General features: G+C 45.5%; 8 protein-coding genes across 8 annotated transcripts; 2 read left to right on the top strand and 6 right to left on the bottom strand.

Annotated features, from left to right (window-relative positions):
* Positions 1-109: 109 nt before the first annotated feature.
* On the bottom strand, positions 110-858 carry I206_103003 (uncharacterized protein; the record flags this gene model as incomplete). The annotated part of the gene is made up of 3 exons (XM_019153756.1): positions 110-248; positions 306-567; positions 624-858. 3 exons carry the CDS (start codon positions 856-858, stop codon positions 110-112), a joined length of 636 nt encoding a protein of 211 aa, XP_019013917.1.
* A 937-nt stretch (positions 859-1795) lies between these two features.
* I206_103004 (uncharacterized protein) lies at positions 1796-3265 on the bottom strand (the record flags this gene model as incomplete). The annotated part of the gene is made up of 3 exons (XM_019153755.1): positions 1796-2407; positions 2466-2894; positions 2954-3265. 3 exons carry the CDS (start codon positions 3263-3265, stop codon positions 1796-1798), a joined length of 1353 nt encoding a protein of 450 aa, XP_019013916.1.
* Positions 3266-3699: 434 nt separating this feature from the next.
* I206_103005 (uncharacterized protein) lies at positions 3700-4863 on the bottom strand (the record flags this gene model as incomplete). The annotated part of the gene is made up of 1 exon (XM_019153754.1): positions 3700-4863. The coding sequence occupies one exon, from the start codon at positions 4861-4863 to the stop codon at positions 3700-3702; it is 1164 nt and encodes a 387-aa protein (XP_019013915.1).
* Positions 4864-5504: 641 nt separating this feature from the next.
* Positions 5505-9769, bottom strand: I206_103006 (uncharacterized protein; the record flags this gene model as incomplete). Its single annotated transcript, XM_019153753.1, has 3 exons — positions 5505-6377; positions 6511-8067; positions 8186-9769. 3 exons carry the CDS (start codon positions 9767-9769, stop codon positions 5505-5507), a joined length of 4014 nt encoding a protein of 1337 aa, XP_019013914.1.
* A 1242-nt stretch (positions 9770-11011) lies between these two features.
* I206_103007 (uncharacterized protein) lies at positions 11012-13228 on the bottom strand (the record flags this gene model as incomplete). The annotated part of the gene is made up of 5 exons (XM_019153752.1): positions 11012-11361; positions 11433-11707; positions 11774-11801; positions 11865-12335; positions 12418-13228. 5 exons carry the CDS (start codon positions 13226-13228, stop codon positions 11012-11014), a joined length of 1935 nt encoding a protein of 644 aa, XP_019013913.1.
* A 708-nt stretch (positions 13229-13936) lies between these two features.
* On the top strand, positions 13937-16075 carry I206_103008 (S-(hydroxymethyl)glutathione dehydrogenase; the record flags this gene model as incomplete). Its single annotated transcript, XM_019153751.1, has 14 exons — positions 13937-13954; positions 14025-14061; positions 14135-14207; positions 14270-14287; positions 14342-14487; positions 14554-14607; positions 14674-14753; positions 14844-15132; positions 15251-15357; positions 15442-15542; positions 15612-15621; positions 15690-15765; positions 15861-15949; positions 16022-16075. 14 exons carry the CDS (start codon positions 13937-13939, stop codon positions 16073-16075), a joined length of 1152 nt encoding a protein of 383 aa, XP_019013912.1.
* Positions 16076-17594: 1519 nt separating this feature from the next.
* Positions 17595-18605, bottom strand: I206_103009 (uncharacterized protein; the record flags this gene model as incomplete). Its single annotated transcript, XM_019153750.1, has 2 exons — positions 17595-18367; positions 18428-18605. The coding sequence occupies 2 exons, from the start codon at positions 18603-18605 to the stop codon at positions 17595-17597; spliced, it is 951 nt and encodes a 316-aa protein (XP_019013911.1).
* Positions 18606-19128: 523 nt separating this feature from the next.
* Positions 19129-20119, top strand: I206_103010 (uncharacterized protein; the record flags this gene model as incomplete). The annotated part of the gene is made up of 4 exons (XM_019153749.1): positions 19129-19307; positions 19439-19567; positions 19641-19703; positions 19807-20119. The coding sequence occupies 4 exons, from the start codon at positions 19129-19131 to the stop codon at positions 20117-20119; spliced, it is 684 nt and encodes a 227-aa protein (XP_019013910.1).
* Between the last annotated feature and the right edge of the window lie 77 nt (positions 20120-20196).

Raw genomic sequence — 20196 nt, forward strand, 5'->3', positions numbered from 1 at the left:
CACGTCTCAACCTATTGTGAAGGATGCCCTGTCATCGATATGAAGCTTTCCATAATAACCCTTTGTATAGCCAAGATCTCACGCCAGTGTTATAGCTCAATGCATCAGCCTATGCTCGAAAAACTACGATCGGTTCACCTTGTTCCTCCTCTTCTGCAAGCTTGAGATACAGATCTGCATGAGCTTCGCCTTTCAACCCGGTGTAACAGGGATCGCCTTCAGGGGTTCGCTGATCACAGTAATAGAATCTGTTAAATCCAGGTTAGCTTTTCACTTCAGATGCAACCTAACGGGAGAATACTCACTTAGCTGGTCTGAGCTGCTCCGCCTTTGCTGCCGCCTGTATCCAGTGAGCAGAGGCTGATTTTCCAGCTCCTAGAGCAGTAAGATTGGGATCCACTAGCGTGTTCAAGGCGTTACCAGTATAGATGTATGTGACGCTCTTGTTTCTGGCGTGGGCGATCTGAGCAGCAAGATATGGAGAGATTGTGTTGCCGTTCAAACTCTTCGCGAGTTCATCGATGTCTGCACTGAGGGGGCCGGCATGAGTGGAAGCGAACGCGTAAGCTGTCATATGATAAGTCAATTTAGTACTCTCAACTGGGTATGTTTTGAAGACACACCATTGTAAACAACGACATCAGGTGATTTGCCCCACACTTTTTCAACCTGATCAAAAATAGGCTCTACAGAGGTGGTATCGGTGAAGTCGGCGGTGAGATGTACGAGATCATCGGAGTCGCAAGTACGAGCACTTCGAGAGACGGTAGCAACACGATAACCCGCTGAGTGAAATTTGTTGGCGACTGCTTGTCCAACGCGAGGGCCAGAGCCGAGTACGAGAGCTATCTTAGACATATTGCGATGGAATTGTTCGTTGTGATGTTCAATCGGTTGTGCATCTTGCTAGAATTCATTTTCAATGGCTTTCTTATACGCATAGATTTCTAAGATTAGGTCGGTCAGACAGACAATCTGATGACTAATCAATCCATTTGCTGAATAAAACAACCTCACCTGCTTACCAGATTAGAACGATCTTGCCAGACGACAGTGGAGTGTGAGCGCTTACGTAAAGCCACAGCTGGTTAGCTGTGGCCGAGACGCATACTGCACGATGCAAAGCTAGCCGAGGATACTCTTATAGGCCGACGGGGCATGAGACAGAGGCAGTCGGGCAGGTACCCTTCGGTCTTGAGGCGACATCCTGTGAACACTGTTGCTAGACTACTGTCAGTACTACACAACCAAAAGCTGCGCTTCGATTACCGCAACGCAGCCAAATACTATCTGCCTAGCGGCAACGCTAACATCACAGCTCTAAACCTCAATGGATTCGCAACTGCTTAAGAATCTTCCACCTCGAAGCATGCGATAGCAAAGTGTATGTTTAATACCCTTTGGCATTGTTTCTTTGTCAAGAATCATCGAGCAATATACTGCTCTTCAAGCTCGGAATATATCGATTGGGTCCCCTAGCTCTTTGCTTAGTCACATATTCCCGCATACATGCAGCGAGATTGTCTGCCCATTCTTGACAGTATCACTCTCAGTAATTAGCCACGGTAAGCTGTCGCTCACAGTGCTAATATCAGTCACGACAAGATAGTCGCCGGCGGAAACTGTCATAGGCAGGGCCCGACTTTTCCTCTCAATCAGTCTGCGCATGTGGGATTGCAGATGTCCTTCAGTCATACCGTTCAGCTCCAGCCCAGACGTTGGTGATCAGTCTCATTCATGCATGCGTGTCCATAATGCTACAACAATATTTAATGAGTTCTGTATCGATTAATGACTATACCGTTATCACTGAACGGTTCATTGACGCTTCCTTGGTTCCTGGGTCAATTTTGTCAATGTCCTCCTTGACTCGTTTAGGTTTTGGCGTATCTTGCTCCGTGTCACTCCTAGTACGCTTCTCACTAGTCGTTCGAACCTCTGCTTCTGCTGAAATCCTATCTCGCTTAAGTGTGACCGTCGTTTGAGCTGGAGTATCTGACAAACGAGCGACTAATTTATATCCACCTTGTACTCGGCCATGCCGTAAATCTTCTAATCCCTTCTCAATTCCATGCAGACCACCTTCGACCAAGCGTATACGAGCGGGAGAAAGTAGTTTGTTCGAGAGAAGCTCGTCAAAACGGTCCAGCAGCGCTCGACTGAACTCAGGATGACCGTAAAAAGTAGTCGAAAAGCTAATACGCAGTGGCTCGACTTTTCTAATCATGTCTTCTGTATCGATAGACAGCTTCGGTGAACCGGCAAGAGGAACAAGCTTGGCTGATTCTTCTTGATCATCGCTATCCGCCTCAATTCCCGCTGCTTTGCGCCAAGAAGCTGATCCTCGGAGGACTTGTTGACATAATGAAGCTGTTGTACTTCCAACATTATCGATAGCGATTCGAACCTATGTTCTCGATGAGCTACTTGCGGAGACCATGAGAAGGAATCTGAAGGCTACTCACATCGTCATTGGTCTCTTTTCTTATCTGTTCAACCAACCCTTCTGCTTCCGACCACCTGTCTAAAACTACATCGGCTCCTAAGGACTTGATGTACTCATGATTTACCGCTGATGCAGAGCATATGATCCTATATCCAAGCAGACGAGCTATTTCGATCAAGTATACACCCGTGATTCCAGCGCCTCCCCATATCAGAACCCATGGTGCATTTTTTTCCCTCTTTACTTCTTTGTTCACTTTCAATGAGTCAAGTGGTAAACCTAACGTCCTGAATAAAGCTACTCCAGCTGTTATGAGACCGGTCCCAAGGGTAGCTGCCTCTTCATCCGATAAATGATCAGGCGTATGACCGACTTCAGCAGCTGAATGTACAGAGTATTCCTGAAAAGCTCCCGTATGGGACGCGGAAGAATTTGCGCAGAACCAAACCTTTGCGTAAACGAGGTAAGCACTACTTGCTCGACCCTTACAGGTCTTCATTTACTCACTCGGTCACCCAGCTGAAAGTTTTTGACGGCTTTCCCGAGACCGACAATCTCTCCTGCACCATCTCTGCCCATGACCTTAGCTTCTTCCCCTATTGCATATTTGAATGCTACTCCTTGCCAGTCAAAAGGGTTAAGAGCAACGTATGATGTTTTTATCAAAATTTGATGATCTTCGTAGGCAGGTAGAGTATGAGAGTTGGACAGCTGCCAGGCACTTTGCCCTTTGGGTGGGATGCGAGCGAGAAGTGCCCTGTGGACTACACGACGAGGAGTAGTAGCCTCTTGGACGACTGTGGCAGTAGTGGTCGTCATTATCGCTACTTGCTTGACCGTTATACAACACACGCAGACTGACTACAAATGCTCCGCAAATCCAAAAGATCAGCGTGTCATCTCTGTCGTATTCATAAGTTCAGACTTGTCTGCTTTGTCAAGCTTGATGCGATTGTTATCAAATCATTTATCCGACAGGTTGCGTCATGAAATGCAGCTGAAATATGATTGCGATAAATCGCGTCATCTTCGGTCACATCCGAGAACATCGTCTTCGGCCGGTATCTTCGCTTGCAGACGTGAATGGATTGTTTTCATAATATCCTGCCGCATGTATGTATCTCGCTCAGACGTCTCGTAGCATTGAACAACACTGATTCTATGCAAAGTGACACATATCATCATGGACCGAATAAATAACTGCATCATGGAAATGCATTCAGACTCTATTTCTACGGAAACTATAAGACCTTTTAATCCCTCAAAGCCCTTGCCCTCTTTGCAGGTCTATCGCTGTTTGCCTCTTCTCCGTTTCCGTTTGTTTCAGCTCCATTCGATCTCTCCTTTAAGGCCTTTCTTACACCTGGAATGATGTATCGACCGTAATCCAGAGCATCATAATAGTTGTCGTAACCTCGAATCGAGATCAAATCACAACCGAGATCTACGTAATCGAGGATGGAATCGATAAGAGTTTGAGGGGATCCAACAAGAGCTGTAGAAGCTCCTCGAGCACCTGTAGCAGTAACGGTAGGGTACCAAAGCGCTCTATCTTGAACTTCACCCTTTTTGGCGATCTCGAGTAACCGCTGAGAACCGACATTTTGAGGAGCTTTATCAGATGTGGGGTATATTGCAGGACCAGCTCGGTTCTTCTTCAATAAATCGAGAATATTATGTGCCTTCTTCCAAGCGAGCTCTTCTGTTTCAGCAACGATTGGTCGGAAAGTGACCCAAATTTTGGGTCTGTCGTTTGGAGCTCGACCAGCGGCATCGGCAGCAGCGTAAATTCTATCGATTTGTTCTTTTGTCTCTTTCAACGGTTCACCCCATAAACCAAAGATGTCTGCTAAAGCACCACCAATTCTATAAGCTTCTGGTGAAGATCCGCCCACAGATACTGGAATCGTCCCATTGACGGGTCTGACGTTGTTTCGGAAATCCTTGAACGTGTAGTACTTTCCTTCCCAATTTATAGGATCAGACGATGCCCATGCCTTTCTAAGGATTTTGATGTATTCCTCTTGTCTAGCGTATCGCTCATCTTTACTCAAGAAGTCACCCTCTCTGGCTTGTTCTACGTCGTCCCCACCAGCAATGAAGTGTACTACTACTCGGCCTCCTGACAGTTGATCGAGAGTTGCAAGTTGTTTCGCGGCGACTGTAGGATACATGGTGTTTGGTCGAAGAGCGATTATGATCTTCAGCTTTTTAGTAACGGCAGCTACAGTCGCACCAAGTGTGAATGGGTCAAAACTGGCTGATCCGTATGGGATGAGAGTGTAGTTGTAGTCATTGTCGTCAAGAGCTCTCGCGTATTTGACAAGAAATTCGGGGTCGACGGGTGCACCTGGAATTGGGTGTAATTCGGTGTTTTCGTTAGGAAAGGTGACACTGATGAACTCGGTAGGAGACATGATGTTGAGACTTCTTTTTGGATGGGATATTTTAGGTTCTCTGAACAGGCTGCTGGAAGCATAAACCTACATCTTAAGGTAATTGACCTTGGGTATTATATGGGAGAGAGGTCCTATGAACATTCTAGCGTCTGTGTGATGTACGATGATCACGCAATACTCAAGTAACCTTGGTCAGCACTCGGTAAAATCCGATCCAAGATATGTCGCCATCGGTCCATCTGCTGGCGTGATTTCCGGGTAATCTAGGACATTTCAATTATCTCACTTGCAGCTGACATCAACGTCCACTACGAGTAGTTCCTGGTAATCTGTATTGGTAATGGGATATTGTTATCTATAACGTGAGAAGGAATTTTCACGCTAGGACAAGCGGACAGCCGAATAAGGGAGACACAGATAGCGTGCTTAACGGTGATCATTCATCTTTTTTGTTTTTCGGTGTTACCCGCAGTAATCTCTATTTCTTGGTTCAGTCATTAATGCTAATGATGCATATGTAAGATGCTTGTTACAAGAGGGGTTTTATTATAACTATTTATATATTCCAACGTTACTTCCGTGTTGATAGGGTGATAAGACTAACGAAACATCCTTCCAATCCCATAAAGATCCAGGATCTTGATGCCTGTCATACAAGGCTAAGTACTCAAGTAGGCCTCTTCTCCGGCGCTGAAAGCCAACTCAAAGACATCTTTGTTCTCCTTGATGTTTAAACTTCGTGCGGCAGACCCATCCCCTACCACACTAAGCTGATGTTCTTCATAAATATCGCACAAGGCTTGGCAAACATTCTTCAGGCCGAACACAAAGCCCATGTCCGGCTTGCCCTTGTTCCTAGGGGGAAATCGAGCAATTGCTAATCCGCTATCCGGGTCATACTTTGTATCGTAACCTTTACCTAAGTCCGGTTCACCATTCAATTCCTTTGTTTCAGCTTCGGATAATCTCAAGAAATCCCGTCCTGTTGTCGTATGCGCGAAATCAACTACTCTAATATTCACTTCTCCTCGTATCTTGCGATGACCTAGTATTGGCTGAGGATGATGTCGATTATGAGATTGACTGTGTGAGTGGGAATGAGATTTACGACTTTGGGAATGAGTGTCGACACTTCGACTCCTCCTGTCCGTGTCAGTGATTTGATCATGCTCTACTCGCTTGACAGGTCGATGCCGATGTTCCGCCCATTCATCTCCGGCACCATCTCCTTCCTCTACAGTCTTCAACCCGTCAACTTCTCCTCGTATTGCCTGTCTGTAGTGCTGTTGCGTTTCCTTGTCACCGTCATAAATCAAAAGTAGACTACAGCCATAGAATCGAAATCCGTCGAGTTGTAAGAGTATTGCGGCCAGGTTGTGCAATTTCTGGACGATGATGGGTATATGATCGATAAGAAGGGTGTTACCGTCAGAAAGATAATTGCGGAGAACAGCTGGAAAGTCGGAAGTCTTGATCTCTCGTCCACGATATTTATTGCGGGAGACGAAAGATTGAGTTTCATTGTTCCAGACCTGCAAGTTCATTTATATCTCGTCAGTAAAAGAACTGTACTCCAGACCATGTAAAAGTACGGGATAAACAGGTGATGGGTTTGTGCAACACGGTCTTCTATCGAAGAGAGCGAACAAGGTCTGTGGAACTCACCTGCATACCGCACATTCTAACGCCCAAGGACCGACTGGTAGTGGCATCACACTTCTTCCTTTGACTCCTCTTCTTTAATGGCGTAGCATCGTATCCATACTGCCTAGTCCCCATTTTCAGGTCTAGTACGCAAGGATGCTTCAGTCGTCCAGTGAGATCTTCCATGAAAATGAATAATTCTTGTCGAGCTACATCTTCAGCATTGGTCGACGGGGATGGCGGTAAGGAATTGCGCGACTGCAATTGTGCCATCGAGGTTCGGCTGCGCGGAGTCGGAAGAGGTGAGTCGTACGATGGGGTCTGGGGCTGAGCTTGGTGATCAGAATCGAGTGGGAGTGAGAGATGCTCGCGGAGAGTCATCGGTTGTAAACCAGTGCCCAGATGTATCCTTCCTCGATCTTTCCGTTTCATCTCCAAACCAGCATCCTCATCATGCACATCCTCCATATCGAATATGCCTCTTTCTACACTATCCTCCCGTTGCCTACTGCCCCTTCTATCAGTCAACACAACGTCGCTCTGTGTCCTCCTAATTCGTTCGTCGTCATCCATAGATCTTTCTGACCTGACGTCCATACTACCAGTCGCATCAATTCTCCTTAACTCTGACCTCCTTCTTGATCTCCGGTTTCCGCCCGACCTGACACTCGAGGTATCTCCATATTCGTCATCCGCCTCATCCGCCTCGTCGTCATGTCTGTGCATACCCATGCCTTTCTTCCTCAGCTTCTTCAGGATGGTTGCGAAGACGTGATCTTTCAGCTTGGTATTGACTGTCGTGGAGCCTGTCCCTCCGAAGGGATGAGGCGAATTATAACCACTACCAGACCCTCCGGCAGGCTCATGGTGATAATATGATGAAAGGCTTGGATGTGATGGATATGCGCCTATCCTCGATGGCAGAGTGGGCGTCGACGTTGTGTGATGTAGATGCTGTTTCAAGAATGAGGTCGATGGGGAAGGAGCGGGAGTGGTCGGTTGTTCGTCTCTCTCTTGAATGGACCTTGGGATGGCTGGCGGGTTTAAAGAGTTCGCCTTTAGGTGAGGCGAGCCGCCGAGGATAGAGCTTTGCCATGAACTGGAAGGTGAAGTGGATGTATACCTGACGAACTCTTGAGATCTTGCTGAGGAAGGTCTAAGTGTCCTACGACTGCTTTCTTCTTCGGAATTGCCGTATATCCTGCTGTTGCGGCTTCGTCCTCTCTCGTCCTTTTTGAACAGCCAGTCTGGCACGACATGTCGATTGAAGTCAAGCGATACTTCGGGGACCTCCATTGCGGGCATGCTCCTGGTTGAATGAGCTGAAAGATTCGTTGTCGTTGTTGGCAGCATCGGCCGACTGATTGTGGTTCCGGGAGTGGACGGGTGGGATAACGCTGGCGATCCTTGAGTTGTTTGGGGCGAGTCGAGGGGAGTCATTGAGCCTTCTGTTGGAGCGCGCATCTGCTTACGATAATTGACGACCATCACGCCGAGATAACGAGGAATAAATGCCAATAACGCAGGAGCCAGTTTTTCGACTTCTTCATAGAAGATATTCTCGCGACTGACAAGAGGCTGTTTCAGATGGAAGAATAGATGTCAGCGGGTGTTTCTGTAGCAATTGAAAGTGCATAGTGCGGAAAGTGGAGTGCGTTTTTTGGCTAATCGAGGCGAAAGGGAAAAGTTGACTCACCTTGCATACCGCCCGCCTAGTGAATTTGTAGATACTACTGTGCCCCCCTACAGCATGGTTGAATGGTTGAAGAGGCACAGTCAATCCATCTTCGGATCCATCCGTCTCATCGCCGTGATTGGTGTTCCAATCTTGGTCATTTCCCTCTTCTGACAACGATTCGGTACTGGTTGTAGTCCATCCAGACTCGTCCCCTCCGTCACCTTCATCTAGAGGAGATATGTGTCCAGTCTCGATGCCTGCCTCTTCTTGGGATAGCTGGCGAGGAAGAGGTGAAGATATAGTGAATCCTGCCACAATCTCGCATTCACCATCGGGCACAATCTGTTCCTCATTCACTAATTGTTGCCTCCGTTGGGAAATGGCACGGATTGGTACTGGTGTGCTGGGCACACTTGATTCAGGACTTTGGCCAACAGCGCTACCAGTCGAACCTTGACGTAAGCTATAAGAACTCGCATTCGTAAGCGAGGTAGGTAGGTTGGTGATCGTTCCTCTTGAGCTAGTCGTCGTTGCCCTGGCTCTTGGCTTGGACTTTGATCTTAAAACGGACTCCTTCCGATCTTGTTGAGCAAGCAGATCCTTCTCTATTACCTCATCCTCTTCCTCAAGAGCGGTATCCCTCTCCTTGTCTTTCTGCCGTTCCTTCAACTTCTTATTAGTCGGTACCGACTCCCTTGACTCCTTGAACAGACCCATTCCCATACTTCCTTTCCTCCCCTGCTTGACCCCGCTGCCGATGCCGAGATTCTCCTTCGCCTCACACAGTACTCTGAGAGCTTCCTTGGGCAAAGGCATTTCTTCCCCTTCTGCCCCTCTTCGTACAGCTTCCCCAAACGATAGATCGAAATCTCCACCTAGTCCTAGCTCCAACGGCAGTCCCTTACTATATTGCGGTCTGGGATTTTGAGGCTTGAGCGAGTATTGCTGATCGGTGGAGTAATGTGGTAAAAGGACAGATCGATCAGTCGTTATCCCACCTTGCGTTGCAGGATAATGTAGCGAGTTTGACCGAGCTTTACGAAACCGACCAACACTACCACTGACTGTTGTGAATGGTGGGCGAGAGCTTTCTAATGGTTTTATCGCGACCGGTTCCGGCTGCTCGTCTCTTCTGCTGACGACGGTCCTTGGTTGATCTCGACGCACATTTACACCATCTTCATCGATATCGAGGCTCTGAACCACGCCAGCTCTCAAACTAATTGTCGCGCTTCCAACTTCCCTAATCAACCTGTCTCTATCCTTCTTCGAGCCATTCTCCTTCTCCACCTCCTTGTCTTTCCCTTTACTCTTCGTACGATTCAATCTCGGTTCTGCTATAGCCCCTCTCAACGCTTCATGGTTCAACGTCAGGTTAGGGTATTTTTTCGGCGATTTGTTGGGCGAGGACGAAGGCGAGTATTGATCAGAGTTGGGGTGAGAGTGCACGGAATGAGAGGATGAAGGTCGTCGTGCAGCGAGAGGTATATAGTGTCCATGAGTATGATGTGAATGGGCGTGGAAAGGGCTATGACCATGTTTGGAAGTCGAATGCTGGGTACTTAAAGTATAGGAATTGGTGACGGGAGGAGAGGGAGCCATGTGTGAGAAGTAAAGAACGATGATGATTGACCTTTGCGGTTCTATTAATGTCGCTCAATGAGAGCTACACTGCACCGCATCAGTCGAGGTACATTCAACATCGTTTGTCAAAGGAGCCTGCTAGGAGCAGAAGGGAAGATTGACGCTGGAACTCACGGAACATATAGCGGCGGGCGTGACAATAATTCCAAGAGCAGCGGCTCATGCCTGGTATGCGATGAGCGTAATGTGTGGACTCTAGCAATTGAGATTCTCGGTCAGCTATGAATAGAAAACCATATATAAGAATGATAGTGATCAGGGCGGGGTGGGTTGAGATACGAAGCTCGACTCATAGTAGGTCCTGCTACTCACGCAAATATTCTACAACCAAACAACAACCCTTGATATAATTTACCGGCGGATACGGTCGAGTCCTGCTTCAAATGAGGACTACGCCGGATGTCTGTAACTTCTACGAGGGGTCACCGGTGCAGATATTGATGTAAGGGTATGACGGAAGAACGTGTAAAGCGTGATCGAGATAAGGAGGTCGAATAAAGGAATAGGAGTGACACGTTCGTCGATTGGACAGTAGATTATACCTGATATCCCTTATGTATGATACAACAGATCCTAAATAGTCGTAAAGAGCTTTCAAGTTGCCTTGGCTTATTCTGATGATGGCTGCCGAGGTTTAATGCTGAAAACTATGTCGTGGAATAGATATGAAGAAATAAAGAGAAAGAAACAAAGTTCCAAGTCGAGAGCGACGAGATAACATGATCAGGTGAAATTGAATTTATAACGTCATCATTACCGCACTATTAGCATAGATAATATAGACAATATTTTCATTCCACTAAGATACAGAGCGTAGTACAAAGCCAAAGCATATAGGGTACACGAAGTGCGATCAGGCATCGATGACCCTAGCAGATATGTAGATTCTCATGCAATATGACCACGATCGACAAAAAACCCATAAAGAAGCACTTCGGGTCTTCATCTGTTCCTATTTTCCTTTCAGAAACGGCCATCGGGTCCGCTAAGAGCGCCTTGCTCATGCTACATAGGTGAAGATAGATTGTCCAGCCCCAATAGATTTTGAGTGGTTGACAGAGGGGATGAAGCACTAAGTTTTCTGGACCAAGGTTGACGGGGGGGTGAAGTCATTAGGGGGGGTCTCTGCAAGGTTGGCCCATAAGACGACTTTGGCAAAGGCGCGTCAGCTGAAGCCTTCTCCTCTGCGCAAGAGATGTGTCAGTGAACTAAGACCTTATATAACAATAAGGATTTACCGTAAATTGGAACATTTTTCATCGGTGGCACTATAGTATCCGTCGCTGCAGAATATTTTTCGACAAGCCGTACGGATTGTGGTGCAAGAATAGGCTGACTTCGTTGTCGCTGCATGGTGACTTGAACAGCCTTGACTGTTGATTTTGGATTCGCCTCCTTATGATCTTCCAGGATCGTTAACAGAATTGCGCCAAACATACTAGTGAAGATACCGATCAACTTGGTAATCCACCGAAGTCTTTTAGCAAACGGTACAATGAATTCGATCAGGTCTCGGATGTCCACAACATCTCTTATGTGCGTTGCTTTGCCTGTGGTGTATTTGCATATAAGTATGGTTTCGTTTTATCATCACTAACAGAAGGAAATCAATCGTACGCACCAACTTCGTTAAATTGTACCATGGTATTCACCCTCAAATCCCAGTCGAGCCAGCATTCGACCTGATCCCATAAAAATCTCAAAAACCTCTTCGCCAAGGAAGGCAAGGGAAGGGCAGGTATCCCTTGTTTACCAGCAAGTATATAATGGCCTTTGATATGAGGACTGTCTGTTCTCTGCGTATTGGGATGGAAATACGCTGAAGGGTGTCGCTGATCAGAAGATTCGTGATTGGAATTACTTCTAAAATTAGGGAAGAGTGACAAACGTAAAACACTATATACAGGTCAGCAAGGCAATACAGGAATACACTATCGTCCAGCATGAGGAAGCAAAACTCACTGCTCGATCAAGGCTAAATAGTGACCATCTGAAATTGGGTACTGGTATAAGCTCAAATATGACGTATCGCTTAATAATGGCGAGTACTCACCATAACATTCCATCTCACCGATCTCCTTGCATTCGGCTGTGATATCCCACAGTTTCCACCATCCCTTGTACACCTTCATGCCAGAGTGGTCGTGTTTTTCTTCTAGCTTCTGAGTAATCAGATCGGATTCAGATCGTACATAATCGCGTCGGTCTTTGTGAGTGTTAGGCAATGATCTGGTAGGAGGGTCTACGCCTAATCCTAAACCCAACAAATGTTCCTCTCTTCCAGGATTCGGCGTGCGAGGTGATTTTGTTGTTCTCAAAGTTGGTTTGATTTGTTGATCCACCTCGATGCCATAATCTTTCCCGAGCAAAAAAGTCTTGAACAAATGTACGAGCTCTTGAATATGGATGATCGTCGCGAAAGGCGTGAACGAAGGTATGTAGACAGCGCCGAACAGATGAAGAAGGGCGAAATGCATCAACATGGAATCCCTCGACGTCAGTCGCACGAGAGGCTGCTCGTATACTGTGAAGCAAGCATGATCAGCGATAGGTGCAAATAGGTGTCGGTAACAGCTCAGCATTTCTGGATCAGGGGTTAGACTCACTGCAATCGCTCTCGAACCATCTTTCAACTACTCTTCTTACTTGTTGTAACTCCTCCTTCAAGCACAATTCAATTCGCCGGACTTGTAAATCCTCTTTACCTCTATAAAGCACTCTATGTATGTCTACCAATGCATCCATCTTTAAATGACCCAGATCATCCGAGCTGATTGAGCTGTGGTGGGTATGTGAAGTGCGATCAGAACTGTCATTGCAAGATACATCCGATCTACGATCTTGATTATGTTCTTGACCAATCTGAACGTTTTTTTGCTGATCATTCTGAGATGAATGGGAGCTCGATGGACCTCCAGCATCACCCAAGAATTCTGGTGAGAGTAGCGCTTGAGGTAGACTAGTATTTGGGTGAATCTGGTATACCTCTAAGGCAGATCGTAGATTACTGATTGATGCTTTTGATGACCTTCTTGCGTATAATCCCGATCCATTGGACCCATTTGATGTGACTCTCCTGATTGAATGCGAATTTGCAGTCGCGTATACATGGGGTGATGTGGACGCTTCGGCCAGACTAAATCCACTCGACAAAGTCTCGCCTTGATTCCTCGACTGTACTCTTGAAAGGGGTGCGACTGGGCTCGATCGGGGCGAAGAATTAGACGTAGAGGGCAAATAAAAGCGAGGCGGTCTGGCTTGTGGTTCCGTTGCTTGATTGTTGGACTCCATGGCTGAAACAGACAGTGACAAGGATAATGAATAAGCAGCCTGATCGAGAGTTGCAGGTGGTGAACGGACTGGAGATCGAGAATGGACAGGAGACAAAGGTGTCATTTTACTGGATGAAGGAGCCATCTTGCTTGATCAAATTACATTGTTTTGACGCCAAATTGAGGGATCGGTAGTGGTGAATTTCAGCTACATGATAGTTCGAAGGGGGACTAGCTCTGTTAATCAACAAAACCAATGCATGCAGTATATATACGCATTATGGGAAAAAAGAAAGTTCAAGTTGATCGCTGAATGACGCGTATCTGGTATCCATGAGATAAGAAATCACCCACTTTACTCCCATGAAACATAAAATGGATGAGATGTGAAACTTTATGTAACAATCTGTATCTCATTGGAACAATTACGATAGCTCTGAGATTAGCTTCCTGATCGCATACTTAAGTGAGTCGACTGTATTGCGAGCAAGATCCCTTGGACAGAGCAGGAAAAGACTCTAATACCTATGATATCCGAGCCAATATGCCTTATTGAAACTGCACTTCTCTCAGTCTTATCCTGTTGGGTGCATTCTTCTCATGGGCCTGTAGCTGAGACTTTTGCCAGACTCAAAGTACAGCAGGAATAAGCATCTGTCATCATATACTCCGTACAGTGGAATGAGTCATTTATTTCGATGACTAACAGCAAACATCCCTCCACTTTTTCCCCTTTCTTCCTTCGGCACTCGTCGGCAAGGCACTCCAACCATTCCTTGCTTTAACGAATCATATCTAATTCTGCTCCTTCTCTTGCTTATTCATGACGAATACAGACACAAAAAGATCCAAAATGTCTACTGAAGGAAAAGTGAGTGCATGCTGGGCACGCTGGATCTAATTGGGCCATCATGCTAAAAGGTTGATACGGCGTGACGTAGACTATCACTTGTAAAGCTGCTATCGCTTGGGAAGCTGGTGAGTCGCATAACAGAGTATTCAGACCCGGTCTGCGGAAAGGATGCAGCGCTAATATGATGTCTGATTGCAGGTAAACCTCTGTCTATCGAAGACGTCGAGGTTGCTCCACCCAAGGACGGTGAAGTCAGAATCAAAATTCTTTAGTAAGTCCACTCTGCAAATCAAGTCACATCATATTCCGTTCACTGATTACTTGCTGAAATAGCACCGGTATCTGCCACACGTAAGTCACATCATCTGCAATACATATACGGCATCTGATTCTCTTGATCCTTAGTGATGACTACACCTTATCCGGAAAAGATCCCGAAGGTGCTTTCCCGATCATCTTGGGACATGAAGGAGGTGGTATCGTAGAATCAATCGGAGCAGGCGTTGACAACGTAAAAGTCGGTGATCACGTTGTCCCACTTTACACTGCTGGTGAGTGATTGTCAGGCTCTGAATAAGGAGCAATCGGATTCAGACTAACCCCACCACATCATGTAGAATGCAGAGAATGTAAATTCTGTAAATCTGGAAAGACCAATCTTTGCGGACGAGGTAAATGCCATTGTGCCCCACTGCAAGCGCCTTGATACTAATCCCGGCCCTGCGCTCTACTGTTAGTTCGAGCAACTCAAGGAAAAGGTGTCATGCCAGATGGTACCTCTAGATTCAAATGCAAAGGCAAAGAAATTTTACACTTTGTGAGTTATATACAAATGCAGCGCATCCTTGTCCATACATAACCTCGTAAGCATTGAGTGTCGGCTTGAGCTGACTTAATGTCAATCCAGATGGGATGTTCAACCTTCTCCCAATATACCGTCGTATCCAAGTTCTCCGTCGTCGCTGTCAACGAGAAAGCACCACTCGAGAAAGCCTGTCTTCTGGGATGTGGTATCACGACTGGTTACGGTGCCGCTACTAAAACTCCTGGTATTGAAGATTCTAACGTAGCTGTCTTCGGTATTGGATGTGTTGGATTAAGTATCTTGCAAGGTGCTAAAGCTAAGAACGCCAAGAGGATCATTGCTATCGATACCAATGATAAGAAGGAGGAATGGGCCAAGAAGTTCGGCGCTAGTGAGTTTGGCTTCTTTCGTGGTGTGCTATTGAGGGAGTCCTCAAGGCAAAGTGTCTCTGAACGAGATCACTCCTACGTGCTGTGACAAAGCTCTAACACTCATTTGCCTCACCCCAGCCGACTTCATCAATCCTACTAAATTGCCTGAAGGCACATCGATCGTTGACAAACTAGTCGAAGAAACTGATGGTGGTCTTGATTTCACCTTTGACGCTACTGGTAATGTGAGTGACCAGTCAATTTTCGGCAAGAACGAACTCTGTTCGTCTGATCTTGTCCATTGACTTGCTCTTGATCTATTACCACAGGTCAATGTCATGAGATCGGCACTTGAGGCATGTCACAAGGGTTGGGGTGTATGTAACGTTATCGGTGTTGCACCAGCAGGTGCTGAGATAGCCACTCGACCGTAAGATTTCCCATCATCTCACTCATGTTTGAACTTCCGTAGAACTGAATGATATTTTGCCCTTTTTAGATTCCAACTTGTTAGTCCATCCATCGCCCTCCTGATGATTGGTCGATGAGCCTGACTGATTGGAGATGTACATTCTAGGTTACCGGACGAACATGGAAAGGTTCAGCTTTCGGTGGTGTCAAAGGTCGAACTGAACTTCCTGGTATTGTAGATGGTGAGTTCATGATCTCTTTCTTTGACCAGAACATTGACCTGAAACCCCATGATCTATATATGACGCAACTGCTGACCATCATGGTCCTCTTGTAGATTACCTTGCGGGTACCCTCTGGGTTGATGAGTTCGTAACTCACCACCAACCATTAGAAGGTATCAACAAAGGATTTGATGACATGCACGTGAGTGACACTCGTCTATTACGACCAGTTACCTTTGGATGAGAACTGTGCAGGAAACTGATCGCATCTTAGGCCGGTGACTGTATCCGATGCGTTGTTAATATGGGTTTCGATGATGCACCTTAAACGCCACAATTCATCAACTCAGAGAGTGATTATTCGGACCGAGAGAATACGATATCATAATAATGATGAAGTAATGCATTATGTTCAGGAAAGCCAAACACCCACAGCGCGGACAAGCATGGTCATGGACCGAACAGATTTAGCGGATCACATACCTTCTGAGACCTCGCTTCATGTCACTGTACAATCTTCACTGAATTCATCGGGGCTGCATAGATGATCCAGATGTGAAGTGTGAACCACTCATGATATACACACACAGGCAAGAAGTCAAACTTCGTAAGATTGGGATTGTTATTCTGTAGCGTTCTCGCTCTAGCGATCCCGGTGTCGTTATGATTCGGTACAATTATCTTCGAGACCGCTGGGACAACCCATGATCATAAGCCTTGAAGAGACTTGCTTTTTGCCTGCATGTGATTCAGTAAACAGTCGAGAAATCCAATCAGAACAAGTGAACATGGGGCAACAAGCTTTGTATCAAGTGTCAAGGTAACATTGTACATATACTGTAGTTATCTGGACGATGTTTACTTTTATGGATGCCCAGTCAAAGCCTCACTACTTTTCTTCACCACAGTAAATGCAATATTCTGTACCATCTCGTGTCTTTCTCCATTCGCAATCTTCTATTTCGAGGGAAAGGGCATCAATATCATCGAAAAGGCCATTGCAAGATGCAGCATGAACTTACGGCCTCTGTTTCTTCCTTCCTCGTCACCATCACATTTAGCTTCGTCTTCCCAGTCGAACAAACGATGAGCAGTAAATTTGCTGACCATAGTAGCCTATAATCAAGGAGCGAGGTCAAGTGATTATCCGAAATCGTATTCGTGCGTGCCAAACTTGTATTGTGATCGTAATGATACGCAGAACGGTTGTATACCCAACTGTTATATATATACATATATATATAGTTTACAATATTCGTAATCCTAGCTTCAATTCGCTAATTACTCATTCGCCCTTTCAACGTTTCAATGACGAAATTCATTCTACAACACTAGAAGCATTGATCACTGACTTGGCAGAAGCTAGCCAAACTAAACAACTTCTCAAGGTTGGCCGGTCAATCAATCAAGATATCGTCATCAAGAATAAACGGTAAGGTGTTGGTATGGGGGTCTATCGGAAGAACCTCTCAAGCTTCTCGAGAGGGATAGATTATACCTTCTCCCGATATGATCCGTCCGAACATAAAAAGATCTGCAGCAAAAAGTCAAGTAGTGGAGCTAAATCACATACGAACAGACTGACAAAGGACAACATGACATCGTCAATTCTCAGTTGAGTAGGTCCTGAAGTATACGAGTAAGTCTCGTTGTTGCTCAAGCAGTAAAAATTATAATCAGAACGCGTGCGTGCCGATGACGAAATAGTTGAGAATGAATGAACGGCAATCGAGGTTGAGCAATACCATACACCAGATGATGATTTACAAATACAATATAAAATAATAGCCAGGTGCTTCACGGATAAGCTGTTTGAATTGTCAAGAGTCATGAGATCAATGACCTCATCAGAAACGTTCATTTTCTGCCCAATCTTTGATGTCGAAACCATCTTCTTCACCTTCTCCTGCAGCGCCGCTCTGGTCCATATCGATATCCGTACCCCAACCATTTCCTCCAAGTTTACCAACGGGAGCAGACATAGTTTTTCCAAACCCTGTTTTCCTTGCACCAGGTAATCCTTTCAATTCTCTTGAACTCATACCCTTAAATGCACTTGGGAAATTCTTCGAAGTTGATCCAGTTGGTCCAAAAAGTTCAGGATGAGTCATAGCGGGAGATTTAAATACTGATGGGAAATCTGAAGCGTTACTTGTAAATGTAGTTGTTGGTTCCGAAGGTAGTTCTAAATCTTCATCCTCATCAATCTCAGTTTCAGTATCGCTGGTAGGCTCAGCAGGTGAAGATCTTCTTTTCCTTGCTGCTATGAGATGCAAACTATCTCTAGGTTGAGCAGTTGATGATTGAGAATCAGAAAATAACGGTCCATCTATTTCTTCTTCAACTTCACCATTTTCACCAAATTTCAAACGTCTATTCTTCCCTCGAGGTGATAATGATAATCCATCAACTTCCCTATTTTCATCTGAACCACCAGAATAAAAAGGTTGAAGTTCACGTGAGCGTAATGCTTCTTTACTAATTATACCTTGAGCATGTGTCATAGCGTCTAAAACTGTAGTGAAGCCTTGGTTGGGGAGCGCAGAAGAAGTCAGAACGTGAGAAGGTACTGATTGAGTTCGCTCGAACGCGCGATGAGTTGCGTGACCCATAGCAACGTCTGCAATCAAAAGAATGATAGTTAGGACCATAACAGATGACTTTTGTTGCCGTTACTCACTTTGCCTTCCCCTCCTTCCTACATTCTGCAGAGCAGCTTGCAGATCCGATGGTATACCATGTTTTTGACCATAAGTTTCGGTTGTAGTGGGCAAAGAATTAGCAGGTTTCAGCTGTCTCTTGGCTGGCGGGGGCGGTATGGCGAAACTATTGTTGGAAGATGCGGTAGGGACGGACATGGTGGAATCGCAAAGATAAGGAGGAAGTAGGCTGTATATGGATTGGATGGCTTGGCTAGATCTGGCGGATTAACGATAATTCCAAAGAGTTATTGCTCAGGCGTGGGAGGCATTCAACGTAGCTCAGCTAGCCGTATGATTAATTGACTTCCCTTCCTGGCTTTTGCTGTCCTTGCATGCGCTCGTGGATGCGGCTTCACTATCTTTTGCTGCTTTCTATCAGCTGGGTACCATCAAGAATCGCGTCTCTTTGCTATTGTATTCAACGCGTTCGACCCGGGGGGATCACGCGTGGCGAACACACGACTATAGCATGGTCGAGTGGCAAAAGATCATTATTAGATTGACCACAATGAGAAATGCATACAAGCTATCATAGAAGACCTTATCAACCTTGTCACTGATGAGACTTAGGTCATCATTCGCACTGAGACCCATCATCTAGATAGAGTCCTACAGGAGACAGGTTGAATATAGAAACTAGATCATAGATATAGAGCTCACAATCAACTGATCACACAATATGTCACGAACTCCTTCACTTACGTCTGGTCCATCAAACCCTTCGACCCAGATAGCCTCACCTGCCAGGGATACAATATGCACAGAGCTGCATGCATTGTACTGCTTCGATGTACTCAAAGCTCATTACGAAGGCAGAGAACCTATAGAACCGCCATTTGATAATAAAGATGAGAGATAGTAAGTTTTTGTCATTCTGACTTTGCTATAAAACATACACATCTATGAAGTAGCAGTTAACCGCCTTGTTACATATGACTATGGCCGATCAACCAGAATGCTATGTAGCTAACCATTGAAGATCACCGCAGCGCTCTTTTTGTTACATGGAATACTAGCTCACACGTCCGATCAAATCGCAAGCCGGCTTTACGAGGATGTATAGGTAATTTCTCGCCAATGAAGTTGGCCGAAGGACTGAGGGAATATGCTTTGATCAGGTGAATAGAGTATATTCAACTGAATACTGATTCGTCAGTGGGACTTACTTTTCTGAATTTCCTAAAATAATAGTGCATTGGAAGATCATCGATTCTCACCCATCAAAGCGAGTGAATTACCTCACCTTTCATGCAAGTGAGTCAGGTTATCAATTATCACCCCATTATAGATGTATTTCTATCTTTTTTCGATTCTGTGACATATATCGCAAATTGCTGAAGGCCTTTTGTGCTCATAGTGTATCCCTCTTAACTCCCATGACACCAATACCATCACCTTTAGACTGGACACCAGGTATACATGGAATTCACATAACTTTCCCTCATCCTACGAATAATCGTCATTTATCTGCTACTTATTTGCCCGAAATTTGCCCGGAACAAAAATGGACAAAAGAAGAAACGATATTATCTGCAGTTCAAAAAGCAGGGTATAAAAACAAAGTCGAAGTGGGAGATGAAGTGTGGGAAAGTTTATCTGTTAAAGTTTATGGCAGTGAAAAGGCTTCTGCTACTTATGATGAATATGAGTCTTGGTCTAGAAATACTTGACGAGCATCAGAGGTATTGATAGTTGACTGGAAAAGAAGCTATGGACTTTGTATCATAATTATGGTGAGCTGTTGTAA

The sequence above is a fragment of the Kwoniella pini genome, chromosome 4, assembly GCF_000512605.2.
Source record: "Kwoniella pini CBS 10737 chromosome 4, complete sequence".
Classification (NCBI taxonomy): Eukaryota; Fungi; Basidiomycota; class Tremellomycetes; order Tremellales; family Cryptococcaceae; genus Kwoniella; species Kwoniella pini.